The sequence below is a fragment of the Pleuronectes platessa genome, chromosome 21 (assembly GCF_947347685.1).
Source record: "Pleuronectes platessa chromosome 21, fPlePla1.1, whole genome shotgun sequence".
NCBI lineage: Eukaryota > Metazoa > Chordata > Actinopteri > Pleuronectiformes > Pleuronectidae > Pleuronectes > Pleuronectes platessa.
The window spans coordinates 5,891,016-5,910,249 of NC_070646.1; the positions used below are offsets into that span (position 1 = coordinate 5,891,016).

General features: G+C 42.5%; 1 protein-coding gene across 1 annotated transcript in view; it reads right to left on the reverse strand.

The window, feature by feature from the left end:
- Nucleotides 1-18,939, reverse strand: part of kcnh4b (potassium voltage-gated channel, subfamily H (eag-related), member 4b) — a 32,400-nt gene extending 13,461 nt beyond the window's left edge. The window contains exons 1-5 of the mRNA XM_053413784.1: nt 18,864-18,939; nt 10,531-10,764; nt 8,159-8,290; nt 7,562-7,695; nt 681-921 (exon numbers count right to left, since the gene is read on the reverse strand). Coding sequence (XP_053269759.1) covers nt 681-921; nt 7,562-7,695; nt 8,159-8,290; nt 10,531-10,764; nt 18,864-18,939 — 817 coding nt within the window. The remainder of the gene's footprint in view (nt 1-680; nt 922-7,561; nt 7,696-8,158; nt 8,291-10,530; nt 10,765-18,863) is intronic.
- Between the last annotated feature and the right edge of the window lie 295 nt (nt 18,940-19,234).

A 19,234-nucleotide genomic window follows, 5' to 3' on the forward strand; every position in this document is an offset into this window, starting at 1 on the left:
GTGTGCAGAGACGATGGCTCATCACTCAATACGGATTTCACTTATGAGGAGTTAAAGACAAGGGGGATGATGACAATGGTGGTGAATGTCAGGGAGCGCACACAGAATAGTGTGAGATGCAAAATCATCAAATTAAAATCTGATTTTGGGCAAGCATGTCTTATTATTATGCTACATAACTTTAGCCTTTTTATAAGCTATCCCTTAATTAGTCACGTGACTTCAAAACAAATATAGGATATATAATAGTTTATAAAATAAGCAAACTAAGTAGATGAGCTTGCAGAACAAAGCTTTCTCCCTTACACAGCCGGTGGCCTCCCTAATTGTGTTGAGTTGAGCTGCTCATGTTGCTGCTGTTCGTGAACACTGAGCAGAGAACATTAGGTTACTACCCCCTCAGGGATGTCCCTCTGGAGGTCTCTCCCTGGAGTCCCTGGGAAAGACCCAAGATGTCCTGAAGGGACCAGAGAGACCGAGGTTTCCAGGGGTGAGGGGAACTATCCACGGGGAAAGGACGCTGTTGCCATAGGTGCCAAGAACATGACATGTTGTAGGATAAAAAAAACTAAACCACATGAAAAATAACCTCATATTTGACCAAACGTGGCCCCTACAGTTAGTAGAGTGACGTTGTGAAGTTGTGAAGCCGTGTCTCAGTAACCTCCGTGGACACTCACCTATGATGAAGAGCATTTCCACCACGATGTCGCTTACGATGGTGGAGCGGGCGGCTGTGACCGTATCATCGTAGGGCGTGAAGCTGACATTGTAGGGCACGGTGACCGCCACGTAGAAGGTTGCCAGCAGGATGAGCCAGTCCCACAGGGCTTTGGACACACTGTAGTGGAGCAGGATGAAGCGGGACTTCTGCACCGCTGCCACCTTGTACTCCGGGATCGAAGGCTTGTTGATCATGTTCTGTGAGCGGACAGGGGCAAGAAGCATCCTTCAATCAGTCATATGTGCACAGAAACAAACACATGGACACATATAAAAGGGGGATTGTCTGTGAGGAGTTAAAGTCCATTAATTACAGCAACTTGGATTTGAAGGATAAGTTTTTAAATATAAAGGCAGACACCAAGAACACAAGAGAAGCTGCAAAAATGAATAACTTGATAACCAGATGCTCCTGAAGTAATGTTAATCAGATTGACATCGCGGTGCCAAGATTTTTGCAGCAACAGACGATATAAATGTCAACACCCTCTCTTGTGCTGGGACTGCTGAGGAATCAGTGAGGGGGGGGGCGGGGGGGGGGCAACTCAAATTAAACAGATATGGTAATGCCGCTGGTTATCTATTCACGACAGCCTCTTATAGACCTTTTAAAAGGCTCGGTGGTAACAATAAAGAATGACAGAGATATGGTCAGTGAGGGAGAAATCTATTATCGACATAGACGCAGTATAATTTCATACATGACTACATCCCTCCAAATGCCACCAGTGCGTTGATTCTCAGGTGGTGCATTACAATGGCAGCGGCACCTCTCAGGGAATAAGGGCAATTAGGACATTGACCGTCCTGCTGCAGTTATTTTTAGAAACTTATTGCATATTCATTCCGCTTATTTCATTTTTATTAAGAAAATCCAATTGCAGAAAGTATGAAATTGTTATTCCTGATGAGGTAGTGGGAAACCGCTCGGAACATAATGTGGCTGCATCTCCAAATGGGGCCGTGCACTTGGCACATAATGGTCTTCACAATGTTTTGGAGACGGCAGGAGAAACTATTACCTCTGACAGAGAAGGGAGGGGAAAGAGAAAAGATGGATATATTTACAGTTATCCATCCGCGGGTGGTTAATGACCAGAGATTTTCCCCGTATGGACACTGAGGCTGACTGGTTAAATTCTGTAAATTCTCCATGTGAGTAACTGGGAGAACGGACAACTTTGGGCACACTGTGTGGATGCAGGAAAGGATACAAATTGTCCAAAGTCGGTACATTACACTGGGATTTAAATTATTTAAATGGTTTGCAAATGTTCAAATAGTTTGGACCAAAATATGTAATAAATGACATGGCGATTGTCAGGATAATCCAGCTAGCTTTCTTAGCCAGCTTATTTTTTCCTGCCATTTTTCCCAGTTTGCCTGCCATTCGCACAATCTAATTTAGTTAACATTCATTAGAGTAAATATGGTATGAACCATTACTTCCATCTCCCCCTCACTCTTATCGTCACTATCCCCCATCATCCACCTCTTCTGCTCGTGTTAGCTTAGTTATAAATGAGTTAATATAGTTAGCAAATGGGGATCTACAGGCCTGCTCCACACAACATTTCATGGTACCTGTACATTGACAATAGCGTTCTCTTTACTCTGGACTACATCACACTAGGGGTTAAAATATCCAGATTATTCCCAGTAAGGCTTTTTTCATGGTGTCCAGACTTTAGTAAGCAGAAAATGTCCGGAGAGACCTCGGTGATAACCATCAACAGCTGTGGCCACGTTAAAGACCGTTCACGCCATGTCAGCAAACGCTTGACCGTTTTTCTTTTTTAATTTGCCTTACACCACAGAGGTCAGGACGCCCGGCCGACCTTTGGCACTTGAGGCGGTCGGCCGAGCACATCGCAGTGATTAGAAAAAGAAAGCCCGGCACTGTGGGGACACATGTCACACAGCTGCAGCTGGACTTTGCACTTCATTAAGTCAACACTAGCCTAGAGCTCAATGTTCCAACTACATCTCCCAGCATGCTTTAGGCTTTAGCACTGATAAAAGCCTGACCTTGATGGGCAAAGAGATGCTTATGGCTTCACATGTGACTCGAGCAGCAACCACTCCCTCCATGCAATCGAGTGCAGAGTCTCCAACTATTGCAGAGAACCCTCAGCATTGAATCTATATTTTCCAAAATATCATTTTACTCTTTTCCCAGGTGATTGCTCTCGAGCAGCAGAGCAGCGGGAGGATATCAACTCAATATAAATTCAATATAAACTGTAAAAATGTCCATAAGACTCTGTGAGATAACACTAGTCTTCCTGAAATGACTCCGGGTCGCACAGTTCTTATTTTTAGGATGGAAGGATCACAACATTTCAACCGGCTTTGCAAATGAAATCCAGGATTCTCCGACACGAAATTGAGTCGCAGCAAGCGAGTGAAGATAAACATTCACAGTCTGAAATAGTTTTATACGAAAATATAAGGATAGATTGACTTTTGAATTTCGATTGATCTCTTGCATCGGCCCTTTGACAAGTGCGTTAAAATGAAAAGAGGCAATGGGGGCTCTCCCCTGGGAAACGAAGCAGCTTGAGATCAAATCTGAGCCTCTAGACAGCCGACGTGGATCAGCTACAGAACGTGACCCATGAGCTCGTGGATTGACGGCATCCAAAGTGAAGAGAACAGACATAACAACAATTCATTTTAAAAAAGGAGGCAGCCCCCACAGCGGAGTAGATTACTTCACTTTACTTCAATTTACTTAAACTTGTCACCTCTTTCATGTATTTTATGGCGCTGCTGGTATTTAAAGACAAATGTTTATGTGTGTGTGTTCAAATGTAAAACTCCCGTCTTATTCCTTCCTCGCCTGGCAGGCTGATGTGCCTCGAATAGAGATTCCCTGAGAGCAGATATAACCGACTGTGATGTGGAGGCAGAGGATCACATTGTTAGCTAACAGCTACTCAGAGACAGACAGGGAGAAAAGAAAAGAAAAGATGGAGGGGGCGACAGACAGAAGATGGAAAAAATGGTAAAAATACAGTAATAGTCGGTGAGGGGAGGATGCGGTGGTGAAAGAACAGGTTTGATCCTCAATTTTAGTGAAAGCTTGTGATGTAACAATACTCTGCTACTGGAAAAAATTGTGTATTCAAAATGTAGTATTATAAAACAGAACTTAGTAAAAAATACTGTTTATCCAAAAAGTGACATGTATCTGCGTTGTATATCTATAAATATGTATAAGTGGTCATATTGTGTTTACAGTAAAGATGGTACTTAGTTTAATTCATTCATTCATTTATATGTTTCGACATTCTTTCATTTCTACATTTATTTACCTATGTTTGAAACTGAAATGTTAAAATATCGAAAGAATCGATAAAGAAATGTCGGAATACATAAATAGGCAATTGATAAAACTTGTATTTATGTATTTAACTGTTATGAATGTGTTTACTTATTTATCTATGTACTTGTTTATTCATTTATTTATCTTCGCTCTTTCCTACATAAAAAATTCAGTATTTATATAAAAATTCCTCAAGTAAATGCTAGTCATGAAAAATGAAATCCTGGAGGTTGAAGAGGATGGAGGGATTCAGTCGACAAAGGAAAAGGATGAGATCATTTAAAAGTTTAAAAAAAAACCTGACAGAATGACAGACTGGGGAGAGACAGCAGGATCCAGAGGGATGAACCCAAAAGATGAGATGAGGTTAGCGTGACAGATGGAGAGGGAGAGAAAACGTGAAAAACCAGCAAGAGAGAAGGAGAAGAGTGATTAGAGCTAAAAAAGAGGGGGGAAAAAAGAGGGGGGAAACTAAAGGAACAGAAGATCATGGTGGGAAAGAGAGACACAGAGCGCTATCATTATCGTCTCTCGTTTTTCCTAAACAGATAAAAGCTTTATGAATTTTAATAACCTGGCTTAATCAGTTTCCCCCGCAGAGGAGCAGTGGTGGTCAGTGGTTTGATCAGGTCACAGCAGAGTGAACAGTTTTATTATCTAACAGCAAACGCTCCAACCAGTTCCATTTAACTCCAGTATTTCCACAAGTGAGTCATTTAACTTTTGTTAAACTGATCTTGAGTAATTCAGTATAGTCAATAAATCCAATTTCAAATGTTATTAGTTGAAAATCATTATTTATTACCAGCATCTTTACACTGAATAATACTGTTTAGTAACTCTGCCATAGGACGTTATGGTTTTCATCTGCGTTTGTTAGATAATTAGCAGGATTACACAAAATCTAGTCAGACAATTTCCATGAAATTCTGTAGAGGGGCGGTGCATCACCCAAGAAGAACCCAATAAATAATTCAATCAAAATGTTTTTCCCTTTTCTTTACCATTGTGAGTCGTTTTTCTCCATTTTCCTTAATTTCTCAAGAGAATAATTCCTGGATCTTGATTATAAAAAAAACAGGCCTATTTAAGGAGCTGCTCTTTATGAGTTTGTTGCGATTTGGTGCAGATCCAAACAAAAATTGGGATCTTGTGAATTTAAATGTGGTTTCATAAGGGGGCTGTTGGGCCTTGGTGGAGGTGTGTGTTCCCCTGAGTGTCTTTATACTGACAATAAACCAGCGTAGTTAATCTCGTCGGTGCAAATCTTCCCTTAATGTAAACTGCTGTGAATGGCTGCTTGAAAACACCTGTGAGCTCATCATGTGTCTGACATCCTGAGAAACACGAGAAGATGGTGAATCTGTGCCTGCAGCTAATAGGGTCAAATTCTAACATCACAGATAGAAACAATGTTTTACTCCAGGCTTTGTGAGAAGCCTCCCCCATGTTGTTTCTCACTGTGTAAAGGCCCTTGTGAGTATTGATTTCTGTTGATATTGCAAACAAAGTGTGTTGCATGTTATCAAGAGTCTTATTCCCATGCACGAGGCTGCCCGAGTCTCAGATAGAATCACAAGACACAGCTGAATAACCTGTCAAAGATCCACAGACACAAAACAGCAGCTCACAAAAATAGATTTAATTTATATTCTAACTTATAAATTTTACAACAAAATGTCTGTTTATGGGCAAATACTGAATCTTTCAATGCTACTATCAGTCTCTAAATAGGGCAAAAGTGTATTTTCTTGTGAATCTACATTAATAATTGACTGAATGCAGCAACTTCATTAATAATGCAGTGTATTCTGTAGTTATTTGACTTTTCTCTGACCGACAGTCAGATTTTTTGTTTTGTCAAACTGTGAGTTAGAGAACTTATGTGTGAATTTGTTCGAGGTAGAATAAGGGGAAACGTGGAGGCTATGGATGTGTGTGTGTGTGTGTGTGTGTGTGTGTGTGTGTGTGTGTGTGTGTGAAGAATATCGAAAGTGAACATATAATAGTGCTGATTGTTGGTTTTCATATTCCTACTATGTATATCTCTGAGACAGACAGAGAAACTGCTCGTGTGAAAGTGCAGTGTCACGCTGGGAGTGCTGGCATAAAATCTGAATGATAAATACGATGCATCAATTTCTGACTGCGCTGACGTTTCGCCATATGGTTCCCTGTCTCCGCGGAGGAAGAGTCATCTTTACAGCGTGTCCTGATGTATGAGTCGGTGTAGCTGTGTGTGTGTGAGTCGGTGTTAGGACAGGTCTGTGTTCTGTGTGAGCTCTCCTGGTGCCAGTGATCTCTGCCATCTGTTTGAAGGTGTGATATAGTGAAGCAGGGCAGCAGGAGGCTGGGGGCCGACAGGGGGGAGGCCGAGAATATCGATTCCCCCATGAAGGCACCTGCAGGTCGGCTCTGAAAGCTCCAGCTTCAGTTACAGTATTTATCTTTTTCTTTAGAAGAGTTATGGTGGAAGAGCAAACATTCATTTTAGGGCTTGAAAACTTCTATTTACAATGATTCGACACCAGCTGACAACAGTTTTTCAGTCAGTCAACTAATCAGTTTATGATTTATAAATAACTAACGAGTCTGGAAAACTACATCTTGTTGTTGCTGAAGGTGTACATGTGATAAATTATGTAGTTTTTATTTTTCCTCTTATTTTATTGCTGAAGTATCCTCCACTTTAAATAAAAATGCTCCCCCGTGGCTCTCATGAATAACATTGCTTGGAGTGTAACACGCCTTTATCATTCAAAGCCTGCGAAGGGCTTTTGTGCTGCAGGAGCAGGACAAGTGGCGATGAGGCCGACCCATGTCTGGGTTTGTATCACCACAACAAACAGCCTCCTATGGTACTTGAACCACTTGAAAGACAGATGAGGGAGAACAACAGCACCAAAAAGAAAAACATGGAACACGTAAAAGGTTCTGTAAAGACGGTAAAAGGGTTGAAAAACTGTTTTAAACTACCTGGAATAAGAGGTTATCCTCCACCCATCCATTATCCAAGAGGTTGTACAGCTATAAGATTGTTTGGGCCAAAAGGCTGAAGGTCATTCAAAGAAACACGCTGGTGACAACCTGAATCCTCAAGCTCCTGCTGGTCTGCTGTTTCCATAAAAAAGTGATGATTATGATGCTTTGAGCTTCTACTACGACCAATAACACATCACAGGCAGATGTGGTCTTTTTCCTTTAAAGCCAAAAAAACTGCAGTTTTTATACGCAAGAAAATGCAAAAGAGGCAAAAAGATGAAAACAATTCAGATACTAGTGAAGTCATTTGATGTGTTTTCCATTGAGAGGAGCTTCACTCTGGGAATCTGGGTCGAGACTTCGCTCACATTGTCTTCCTCCAAACTCATCTTTCAGATATCGACATCAGTAATTCAAACTTAAGAATGTGGCTGCTGCATGTCTGAGAGACTCCTGGCTTTATGGGTTATTTGAGGGCATGTGAGGGCACACGTACAGGAAGTGTGTGAGAGCAGGAGAAGTACTCACGCCGCCCAGGTTGACCTCTCTCTTGCCCCCCCCTGAGAACTGGCTGGTCAGCTGGTACAACATGGTGCGTCCACGCTTGCGGGCCTGGCTGAAGTGGGAGCTGCTCTTCCTCCTGCACCTCTTGTCGTCTGAAACTGTCGCACAATCACACGTGAACAATTTAAAAACACGAGGTTGCCAAGAACACAATGAGAACAATAACCTGTCCTCTATTGCAATTACTCAGGGAAGCGTGAATGCTGAACACAGGAACACACAACCACTGATATGTACTTGACTTGATTGCATTTGAACTAAATGAGTCTGTATCCCCTCCGGCACAATCCCTGGTATTTGCAGCAGACTGTGTCCAGGTTCCACTCGAAGATGCATCGCTGCCTAAATCGAATACCCCCCCCCCCCCCCCCCCCCCATTGGAAAACATCAGTCTGAGTTCACCGAATGAACGCCGGCCCAAACAATAGTGCCGGGTGGAATGTGACAGTGATGAACAAGAGCACACCGAGAAAATAAAGCTGCGGGGCCGGAGGATGATACCGCTCGTAAATCACGCTCAAATTAAGTGGGAACCTCTATTAAGCAGGACCGGTAACCTACCCTCTCTCTTGCTGTTGTGGTGGCCTCTTCCGTGCGTGTCGGTGATGTCCTTGAACGAGAAGAGGAAGAGGACCATCTCGCCTTTCTCGTTCTTGATGGGCACGATGTCCAGCAGACACCAGAAGGCCGTACCTGGAGCGAAAAGCATGCAGAAATGTGGATTCAGTCACGCGGCCGGTGCAAATGTGCAGGTTTAGAGGTTACACCTTCATCTGGTAAAAAGCCGCCTACCCCTCCTATGCAGTCGCAAGTCACTCCGACTGGAAGTAACACTAATGACACAAAATTGTTGCCAGTCATTATGGGTCTCTTTGTTGTCGTTCAGTGTCCGTTTCTGGATGCTTTTTGTCCTTTTGTTTTGTGTGTCTTTTCCATTCCTCTGTGCTCGTTGTGTATCTCTCTGTGATTTGTCTCATGCTTGTCTTGTGTCCCTTTTTCTTTTTTGGCCACTTCTCCTCTCCTGTCCTTGTAAAATCGACTTTCTTTTACCACATGAGTTTTTTCCTGCCAAGACCTGACACGTCATGTCAGCTCTCCCCGTGTCCGAGCCGCGGCTACTTGACAAGCACGGGCCATAGCCTTTTCTAAAAATATACCACAAATTAGATATGGATCATGTTCCGGAGGATTGTGCACAAAGAGAAAGAGCAAGTCAGGGGGTGGGTTATAACAAGTCAGGCAGGGAGGGAGCAGCGTAGATCCAAGACCTCGCCATAACCCAGTATGCTCATTACTGCAGACACTGTGCTCTGCCTCCAAACAGATGTTTCACATCTCCTTTAGTGTCCCCAGTGTGTGCGTGTGTGTCTGTGTGTGTGTGTGTGTGTGTGTTTCGGCATAGACAAGGAGGAAGAGAAAGAAATCTGTGTGGTTGTTGGTGCACAGGACTGTGGGTGTAAATATGAAATGAAAGGAAGTGTTTGTGTTTTTGTGCTTGAAAGCAGAAATCGCAGGATGATGATGTGTGTGTGTGTGTGTGTGTGTGTGTGTGTGTGTGTGTGTGTGTGGGTGTGTATGTGTGTGTGTGTGTGTCTTCTGAATCCCTTTAGTGTCAAACTTTATCATGAAATATATCTTCTATTCAGATTATCTCTTTAAAAATGTATTGCGTCTGTTTTACTTTCACTCTTTGTTCTCTTCCGTGGATCTCGTGTCTGCAGCCACATTCTCATATCGTTGGGTTGTAATATGTTATATATATCATGGTGTCGTTCCTTCCTCATTAGCTGCAGTGGCGTCGGTCTGCAGTTACTTACCGACTGTGAGGTGAAAAGAAAGGATCCAGAGGAGCCTTATTTTGTGCAGGTTTGTGATTTATCAGAGTAATTAGTGGCTCATACACATGAGGCTGCTGCAGATGCTGAAGAAAACATTATCCTGTGTGCCCGTCAGAGGCTTTAACTCTGTTGTGTGTTCTCTCCTTTCATGCATGACATCTCATTTTGAGTCACAGCAGGATTAGTTAGAAGACAGAGGGAATGAGGCAAATTACAGCAACTGTAAGATGCACACACTTACACACATATACACACACACACACACACCGCAAACACACACACACATAGTCATGCCTCCATGACTTCAGAGAACTTTACATTGATTTTCTGCTGACTTAGTCTAACTTTATCCGTAGTTACTACTTACCTAACCCAAGCACTTGCTCTCCTCACTCGTGGTGAGCAAACAATATGTATGTGTGTATACTTCAGAATATGCTTATGTACATGCCTGTCATTTTCCTTTATTTAATAAATTTACTAACTTACTTATCAATTTATTCGTCTTATGTTGGGATCACTTCTGGTTTTAATAAGGGACTTTTTAAATGTCATTTAGGTCCCCACAACATGAGTGATGCCCTGACCATGCACACACAGTATCTAGAGTACTTTGTCCGGTACTTAGAACTTAGCTTTGGAAATGTGTATATGAAAATAAGTTGAAACTTATTATTCCACCCGAAATGTACTCCTTGAGTTTATTGCTTTTTAAAACTCTCATAGGTTCCCCTCAATAATAACGAGCACTGAAGGGCACATGCAGCTACAAAGGAGTGTGTGTGTGTGTTCCACTGCTGAACCTCTGCGTTTAAAACTCTGCACGATTCATAATTCAGCCAAAATGTTCTTCTCTCATCTAAAAATTAAATGAATAACATCTTAAATGTTGCTTCAATTAACTGATGATGACGACCTCAGACCAAAACAGAACCTTGGGGGGTGAAGTCCTGTGATTTTCCCAGCTAATAAAAGAGTTTGATCAACGGAACAAAAGATGACGATGAAGATGTTAATTGCTCCATGACCTTGAGTTTCGGGAGATGTAGAGGTGGTGTACACACACACACAAAAACACACACACCATGCACCCACCATTCTTCCTGTAGAAGTGGACCTCGGCCTGGTACTCCTCTCGGCCCTCCAGAGCTTTCTCCATCTGCTGGGCCACGTGCTCGCTGGTGTCGGACCCGTACAGGAAGCGGCAGCTGCAGTTCTTCTGCATCACCTCGGTTCTCGTGAAGCCCGTCAGGTCGCAGAAGCCGTCTGAGCAGTAGACGATGGGGTAGCCGCGGTGACCCTGGGCGTTACCCAGCAGGAAGTTACTGTCTGTGAGGAGGGGGGGGGGGGGGGGGGGGGGGGAAGAGACATGGAGGGAACAGCTGGGTGTATCATGTCAAAGTTTGACGTCTTGTCCCTTGTACCAGAATCAAAGTCTGTTCGGCTCTTTGAACTCGTGTCAAAGCTCTGCAGGTTTAGTTCAGCACTAGATCGCCCGTTCAAAGTAAACATGAATCAGACTTTGGTGTGGACTTAATTTTGGGCTAAATTAATTTCGGCCGGCTCTCATCATCAGTTTCCTGAGCTGAGTCATGTTGCTGTGCTCGTCAGAATCGCTGCTGTGGACAGTCGAGGGAAATGGCGTCTCGGTTTGCAGAAAATAAAAAACAGCTGACTGAGGAATAATAGGAGCACAGGGTTAGTTATTGATTCTCAAAGAACTCTAGGCTCACTTAATTGGATGATATGAACCTAAACAAGAATTGACCTCTGAACTTCTAATCTGATTGATTTATAGCGGCAATAAAAAAAGAGACATGTTATTATAAAAATGAACGTGAATTCAAAAGAGAGTGATAGATTTAAGATGCTAAATTGAACCTTCAGGGAATAGTTTAATTGATGTAAACAGACACAGAAAAGAAACTCTAAACCTTAAGCTCCTCCACTTTCTTGAGATAACATATTAATATTCAATAAATGCTAAATCAAATGAGTGTATTACATTTTTAGGTCCTTAAATAATCCCTTGACCACACAATCCAACTGGCATTTGAAGGGAAATATTGCAAACTACACTACAGTATTTACAAGTGTATAAATAACCTTTGGATGATGATGTATGAAATAATTATCACGCAGTAAAACTATGTGCAATCAATTTCACATGAAATATATAAAATGTAACTTTTATTACACCTCTTTTACTACAATTCAATATTTTTCCATGAATCACTTTTATATCATTTCAAAAAAGACAAATCCATTTCTCTCTAAATGACATCATGTGCCTGTAATTCAGAAAAATGGCCTCATATCAAACCTTAACTTAGGCTCTATGATGTAATGCACCTAATTTTAAAAATCCAATAAAACACCGGAGTAAAGTCATCGCCACCTCCTCTTTTGTTCCTTCACCTTAACACTGCGTTTTCTTTTAATCCCAAGGTGAGCGCATTGCATTATACCTTAGTGACCTGATGGAGATCCATAAGATCCATGCATCTGAATTTCAAATGAGTGGAGGAATGAATTATTGTGCATATGGGCGTTCACGTTATTTGGATCAGACGGTGATGTGGATATTTGCTGTGCACCTCATTCAAATGTCCATTTCAGCACCACGGACAGTTCTCCAGCAGGCCTGTGCTTCATGTTTCAGTTCTTGGACTCAACACCAGCGACTTCAGGCTGTGTCCCTTAGTTCGTCCTGCACACCTACACATATTAATCTTGCTGATAGGTTTACTGTAGCTTGACGTCACACTTTCCCTCGGCGGCTCGAAGCATGTGACCTCGACGAGCTGCGGCAGCCTCTCGCTGCTGCTCGGCTTCTTTGTTCGACAAACTGTTTTGTCTGCGTCTGTCGCAACTTTGAAATTCGACATTAAAAGCAGCGTGTGTTCATTCGTCTCCTTAACATTTCTAAGCCCGGGATCCATGGCAGCGCATTCTCAGTGGTGCTAAAACAAGATAAAAACTAATTGCCTGCGGATTGAAAAAATTACCAGTTCATTATTAAAATGTCCTGAAACAAAGCCGTTCGTCACATCCCTTTGACTTTATGGTTCTGGAGAAGTATTTCCCTATGCTCAAGTGAAAGCATACAGGTCAGTGATACTGGTTTTTACTGATGGTTAGGTTGTAGCGATAAAACCTCGAGTTTTTAAGGGTTTTCTCAATATTTTATATGCCCTAAAGATCCTGTAAAATATTCAGCCCGTTGGAGGTGGAAGGTTATCCGTTATTATGAGAAGAAATGTGATCAAAATCATTGTATCTTAATACGTTAAATTTACGTGTTGATTTTCCCCTGAGGTAAAGTTATGTGAATATACTGAATACACACAGTTATTTTTAGAAGTCCAGAAGTTGGTGCTGAGGCGGCATTCTTTACCTAACAGAAACTGACTTCTTTCTGCTGCTCTACTGAAGACATCAGACCCCAGTTAATTTTATTTCAAGCAAACGGACGGATGGACAGACAGACTTCCTTCTCTGAATTCTACAGAGAGCGAGCCTAAGGAGGAGCAGTATTAAGCAGCTGCTACAGCATTTTCCACAATCTAGCTATTTAATTGGCCAGGCTGAGGAAAGCGGTCCACAGGGGATGTCTTTTCTGAGTGGTGACAACCTTTCTTGGATGTGCAGTGAGCAGCAACTAAATTGTCACAGTGGAATTATAGAAGGAGACAGGCATTAGTCGTATCCATCAACGGGAAAGGTTTTTTTTTTGGATTTATTTCTGCCTATGCCATCTCTTGCTATGGTTCCTGTTCCTCAGATTTGACTACAAATGAGCCATTTTTGTTCTTGTATTCTGCAGATCTTTGTAATTGTGAGTTTAATGACAAAAGGCTGATGTTGTTTTTGTTTTCTTAGCATTTCAACGCACAACATTAAAGAAAATGTCTCACATCTGAATCGATTTGGTGAGAAACACTGGCTGAACAAGATGTGATCGCTTACGTTGAGAAATGTTCTATAAATTCCTTTCACCCCAAACTCAGTGAGCCAGCAAGAGGTGGAGAGGAACTGCATTCATCTCCGGTTTATGTAATGTTCACTAAGAATAGGTGCATCTCAACTCAGCTTCCCTAAATCTGAGCTTCCCATAGGTCCGGGGAAGGTGATGTCGTAAATCACTTCATAAGGATGTTTTTAAACCAGCGAGCCACCGAGGGAAAGCTTTTTTTTTGGCTTCGTTTGGAGCTTCACAAGCTGGATTGGATAAGTCACTGAAGTTATCTGTGGCATTCAGAGATTTTCATACAGGAGTTTGAGGTTGTTTTTGTTTCATTTTGACTGAGTCAGAATTTGTTTTACAATCTCTAGTCTTTGTACTAAATTATGTTAATCAGCTTCTGGCTCCAGATTTACATTTTCACACTCGATCTAACTCGGCGCAAGTGTATTTTCAAAATGCATAAATATTAATTTAAGATTTTGATGCATTTTAGGTTGTTTCTGAGCAGATCGTTTTATAAGTTTGAATCAAGTCTTTTCTATGGATAAAACATCTCTTTATGCTTTCACTTACTTCACTTCAGCTTCTGCAACTGCACACTTATCTCCTCTCTGGTAACTTTGTAAAAAAGCAGGAAGCGCCCACATGAAACGCATTCAACAGTGTGTGTGTCTGTGTGTGTTTGTGTCTGTGTGTGTGAGAGAATGCCTAAACTCTAAGGTCCTAATCCTCTCAGGGATATTGCTAGGAGAGGCCGCTCCACTGAGCCAGCTTCCTTAATTGCACATCTGTGCTGACTTGCTGCAACTGTAATCTGACATGATGACCCTACATGCTAACTGCTAGCCACAAACCTCCTGCACATGTCGCCGAAGCTCCTCTGTGTATAAAAGTGTGATGATGCCCATGAGGCTTGGCCTCTGCACCAGGAGCTAATTACCATCCTGTAGCATGTAATTACTTATTGGGGCAGATGGGGGAGAGTGCACGAAAGGTCACTGGCCTGGTAAAGAGGAGTGAGGAGAATCAGTGCCATCAGCAACCACTTGTGTATTTTGATATCAGTGATTAACTCGATAATTTTCTAGACTTTTAAATGATACACGCACACACACACACACATTTCATTTACATTACTTTCATGAAACATTTCCACACAACACCTGGACCTGATAAGTGAATGTTTAGAGCCTGTTTGACACGTATATGTGTCCTGTCAATAAAACAAAGGAGTTCAGTTATAGTATGTAGCGCCTTCATCCCGAGAAGCGTGAACAGTGCTTCATGAAACCTCACACCCACTCACACCTACATTCACGCACCCATGGAGGTGGAGCTGTCATGTAAGGTACAGATCTGAACAACGGGAGAAGATTTGGATTTAAGTCTCTTCCTCAAATTTAGCTGAAGCCATGAAACAGCGAATACTGATGCTGCTGATACTCATCAATAGACATTGACTGTGTTTATCTTCGTACATGGAAAAGTAAACATAAGCAGCTTCAAGAGAAGCCACATAATGGCTTCTGCTATCCACTGGCATATATCTGCAGTGTGTACAGCTGCCTATTAAGACCATGTTCATCAGCCGGGTAACAATGAGCTCCTTGAGGTTCCATCTGACTGTCCTCCCTGTCTCCCCTTTGGTGTTCAGGGGGAAGATAAACCCAGTTCTTATCTCTGCTTGCAGCTGCCCTGCGGTTATGCTGCCCCACAGGGCGAGCTGCGCTGTCAATGTGAGGGAGGTCGCATAAAGGAGCTGGAGGTGGTGGAGAAGGGTGTATAGGACAGGCGTGTGCGCTACAACACACAAACACACACACACACAATCACACACACAATCACACACACAGCACAGTGGTGGTAAACTGGAAGGTCTTGGTTTTCGCCCCGTGTGACAACATACATCTGCCCTGGTGATTCGCCTGGGAGTAAAACACAGCCTCGAAAGCAGTGTTCTACACCCTGACCCTGACCTTTAACCTCTGGGACTTTCCCTGCAGGGATAAATAGGCGATTGTCACATAACTTTCAGACACATGTAAAATCAGCATACTGTGCATGACATACACAAAGCCCTGAACACAAACACAAACACACACAAATGCATGTGTATATCCTTTGGGAAATTCAAACATTGACATTGCTATGGGCCAAATTCTGAGCTGTGCTGTGCCAAAGGTTACTGACTTAACCTGTTCTGACATTTTGTTTATTGCGCTGGGAGTCGAAATGCTACAGACGAGTAGTTTCCTCAGTTCAGGAGCTGTTCAATTATAATCAACTCTAAAACTGTTTCAGTGTACCTGAGGCTAAACACAGTCCAGATTTGTATTATTAAGTGTGGACAAATTAAAATGTGTATTAAAACTGTCTCTCTGATTACAACACCACTGTGATGGAATGAAAACATGGAATATGAAGCTGCACAAAAGATAACGACCCGGAGACAGAACTGCTCCATTGTTTTTCTCGTTGCAGAATAAAGCCTTAGTTGGTATTTTGTACAACGGCAAAATGTTTTTCTTATTTTGAATAATGGAAGCAATCTGAGTAATTATAGGGGTTCGTTGGAAAAAGATAATAATGTTTGAATAAATAATCATCTGACATAAATTAGAACTCATTGTGACTAGCAGGCGAGGTGAGAGGGACATAGGAGAGGAGAGTTTTGGGACAATGTTTGGCTGCACGACCGCTGAGTCAGCAGTTGTGCTGTGCCATTTGTTTTGCTGACCTAAAAGTCTTTTCTTCCTCAGAATGATGGACTGAAGCATTTCTATAGTACAAGAACTAAAAATATGTGACCTACATAATGTTTCATATGATTATGGGTATAGAAACCTGTAGTATGTGTTATTGTGTGTGTGTTTAAATGTGTGTAAAGTTTGTTTAGATACGATTCAGTGTGGGGTGAAAATGAACAGTTGAGTTTATTAAGCAGGGATTTAATACAGCGTTATTTATAACTGAAAGTTTCATCAGCTTCTGAATATGACTGATTATTTTAATTTTCCTGTTAATGATGAATAATTTGCTGCTATAGATTATAATTACTGTAAATAGAGGTTGTAACACATTCAATTCAATCTTGGCTTTCTTTAGTTTTGACGATTTAAAAGCCTCCTCATATATTTCCAACATACATTTTAAACTATTTTTAAGGGGCTGATTAAAGCTCCTTTTTGTATGAAGGTTTATGCAAAAATGCAACATAATGTTTGCGCTTTCAGATTCATCATGTTTTATTCAGGTATAAATTAGTGGCAAGACTCTAAATCTAGTACTGAGCATTTGGGGAAGAAGTGATTATCGTCTTCTAATGAATGTTCTTGTGAGAAGTTTCGAAGTTTCAAAACTTGCTAATTGTACGTGGGAGGAAATCTAATCGAAATTAACTGAACATGGAAGGGGAACTGTGAACTGCACACACCTGAATGTGTCTGAAACAGATTCTCCTTAAAAAAAATACTATTTGTAGTCGGAAGAGACGTGTTTTATTCAAAAACAGTCGTGATATTTTTGAGTGGCTAGGTGTCCCTCGCTAAGAGGGAGCAGCAAGCCGATTGGCTGTTGTGGAGCGGACGGGCTGGGGTGTGAGGTTTAACCATGTCCTGGGTGTACAAGTGAGTTGGAATCATGACGATGAGCTTAAAGAAACTTTCCTTCTTTCGCAGATGAATGTTCTAACAGCTTTTCTACGACAAACTCCATCATCTATCTTCACAGTGAAGTTCAAACAATCCAATCAAGTTCTTTTTTTGAGTGAGGGTATTTAACACTTCAAAAACACACGGTACATAGGGGCCAAATTGGTTTTTGGACAGAAATGAAAATCCTCCTCTAGCCTCAGCATGTTGACGACAGCTACTTAAAAAGGAATCGCAGCTGCACGACCCACAATGCCACTTGTTTTGCTTTGCGCCTCTCAGAAACAAGAGACCAGCTGCCTTCGAAGGGTCCTCGAAAGGAAAAGCGAGTTCAAGTGTTGTCTCTTCAGTCGACCATCTTTTTACTCAAAGGCCAAAGTGTTCGAGCATCATCCATGTCAAGGGCCAGGACCCCGTTGCCCCGGAGACAGGAAGGAAGCTATTTTGAGCAGCGGGCGCTACCACTCCTCTGCAAGCCGCAGCCGTATGGCAGCTTTGAGAATTTGCCTAAAAGTGGCAAAAACTGGCATGAAGCTGCGGCGACGTGAATCCTGCCGTCTGCCTGTTTGTCTAAATGGCCATAATTTGGTTTTCTTGTTCAAAAAGCATGGGGAGGAAGGATTAACACCCCGCTGCACTGAGATAGAGCAGATGTAAAAAGGCAACCATGAATATTGGAAATATGAAATTATTTATAACAGAATTAATCTGCCGCAAAGGGGTGAATGTGGGCAGAGCTGTCTTTTCCAGTAGTTAGTAGCATGAGGGAGAAGAGTTACCACTTCCAAAGAAATAGATGTTTGAGATAATTATCAATAACATCACTTGAGCAGAAGATAAAATAGCAGCTCAGGAAGGTTTTCTCTCTGCGTTTAACGACACAATGGAAAAGACACTGAGCCCGAAGGGGAAGTGTTTCTTTCCTTCTTGCTCTCAGTCTCACAAAGTGAAGTAAGAGAGGAGGTTCAACCAGAGCTCAAGGACTCTTCAGCATGAGGACATGACCTCTGGTCCTGCAGCTGACCTCTCTGCTGCCCACATCATCTCTAGATACAATGCATATACTATACCTGTGTCCTTATTTGTAGTTTAAACTACACTGTTGATATATGAGAATGATTCCTGATGAGCCACATGTCTTTCCTGCTCCTGAGAGATCACCTAACATCTCATTAGGACCCCTGACTCACGAGTCAAAGCTATAATTGCATACCCCACTCATCAATTGCACAGCAGCGTCCCCCCCCCCCCCCCCTTTCCCTGAGTCTACCTTAAGTCTGCCTGCTCAGAGAGTCACGAGAGAGAAGAAGAGCCGTTCATTCAGTCGACGCTGTGACTGGCTGAGGGAGGAGAGGCTGAAGCGACGAGCAAACAAACACAGACGTCCCCGAGGAATTTGTTTACAATGAGCCACAACTTCCCCTGAGGTGGCACGATGTGAAAAAACAAGAGGCACAAGACGAGCAGAAATGGAAGCACTGCCTAATGGCTGCACTGGTTGGTTTGGAGCTCACTGTGACAAACAAATGAGGAAAGACCACACGATTTCTGAATTTCAATTCTCTGCTCATGATTTTATTCTTTGTGTTAAAATGCAAACAAACTTTTCTCTCCATCCCAGTGAGGCCAACAGCAGTGGTTGCTCATAGGGTCTTGCTCATATTCAAGATTCAGCAATACTGTCTTAGTCCCTGTGAGGATTTGCCAAAAGATCTTCATAGAATATGTTGTTACTAACTTTTAGAACCTAACTTAAAGTATCTTTTACTTTCATTGGATATGATTCCTCAAAGTGTTTCCATTCTACTTACGGGTGCCATCAAAGCGTGTGGCGATGGTGTCCAGGAAGGTGTTCTGAGGGGCCAGGAGCCCCTTCATCACCGGCATCTTGACCCAGGCGTGGGACGGCTGGCTTTCGGTCACACCATCCCAGAGTCAGAGCGGCTGGCTTCCAGGGGCTCTCGACGGGGGCAGGAAACTTTAAGGGTGACAGTCCAGTGCCGGCCACGGGGACACACATTTACAGTAACAGCAGCCACCTATCTCTGAGCGATGCCTCTCCCGAAGACAACTTGTGCAGCCCGGGGACGCCTGAAATAGCTCCCTCCACCAGTGAACGGGTTTGGGTGCGGGAGGCTGAGATAGGGCTCACGTCCAGGTGATGCTGAGATCCAAGGAGCGT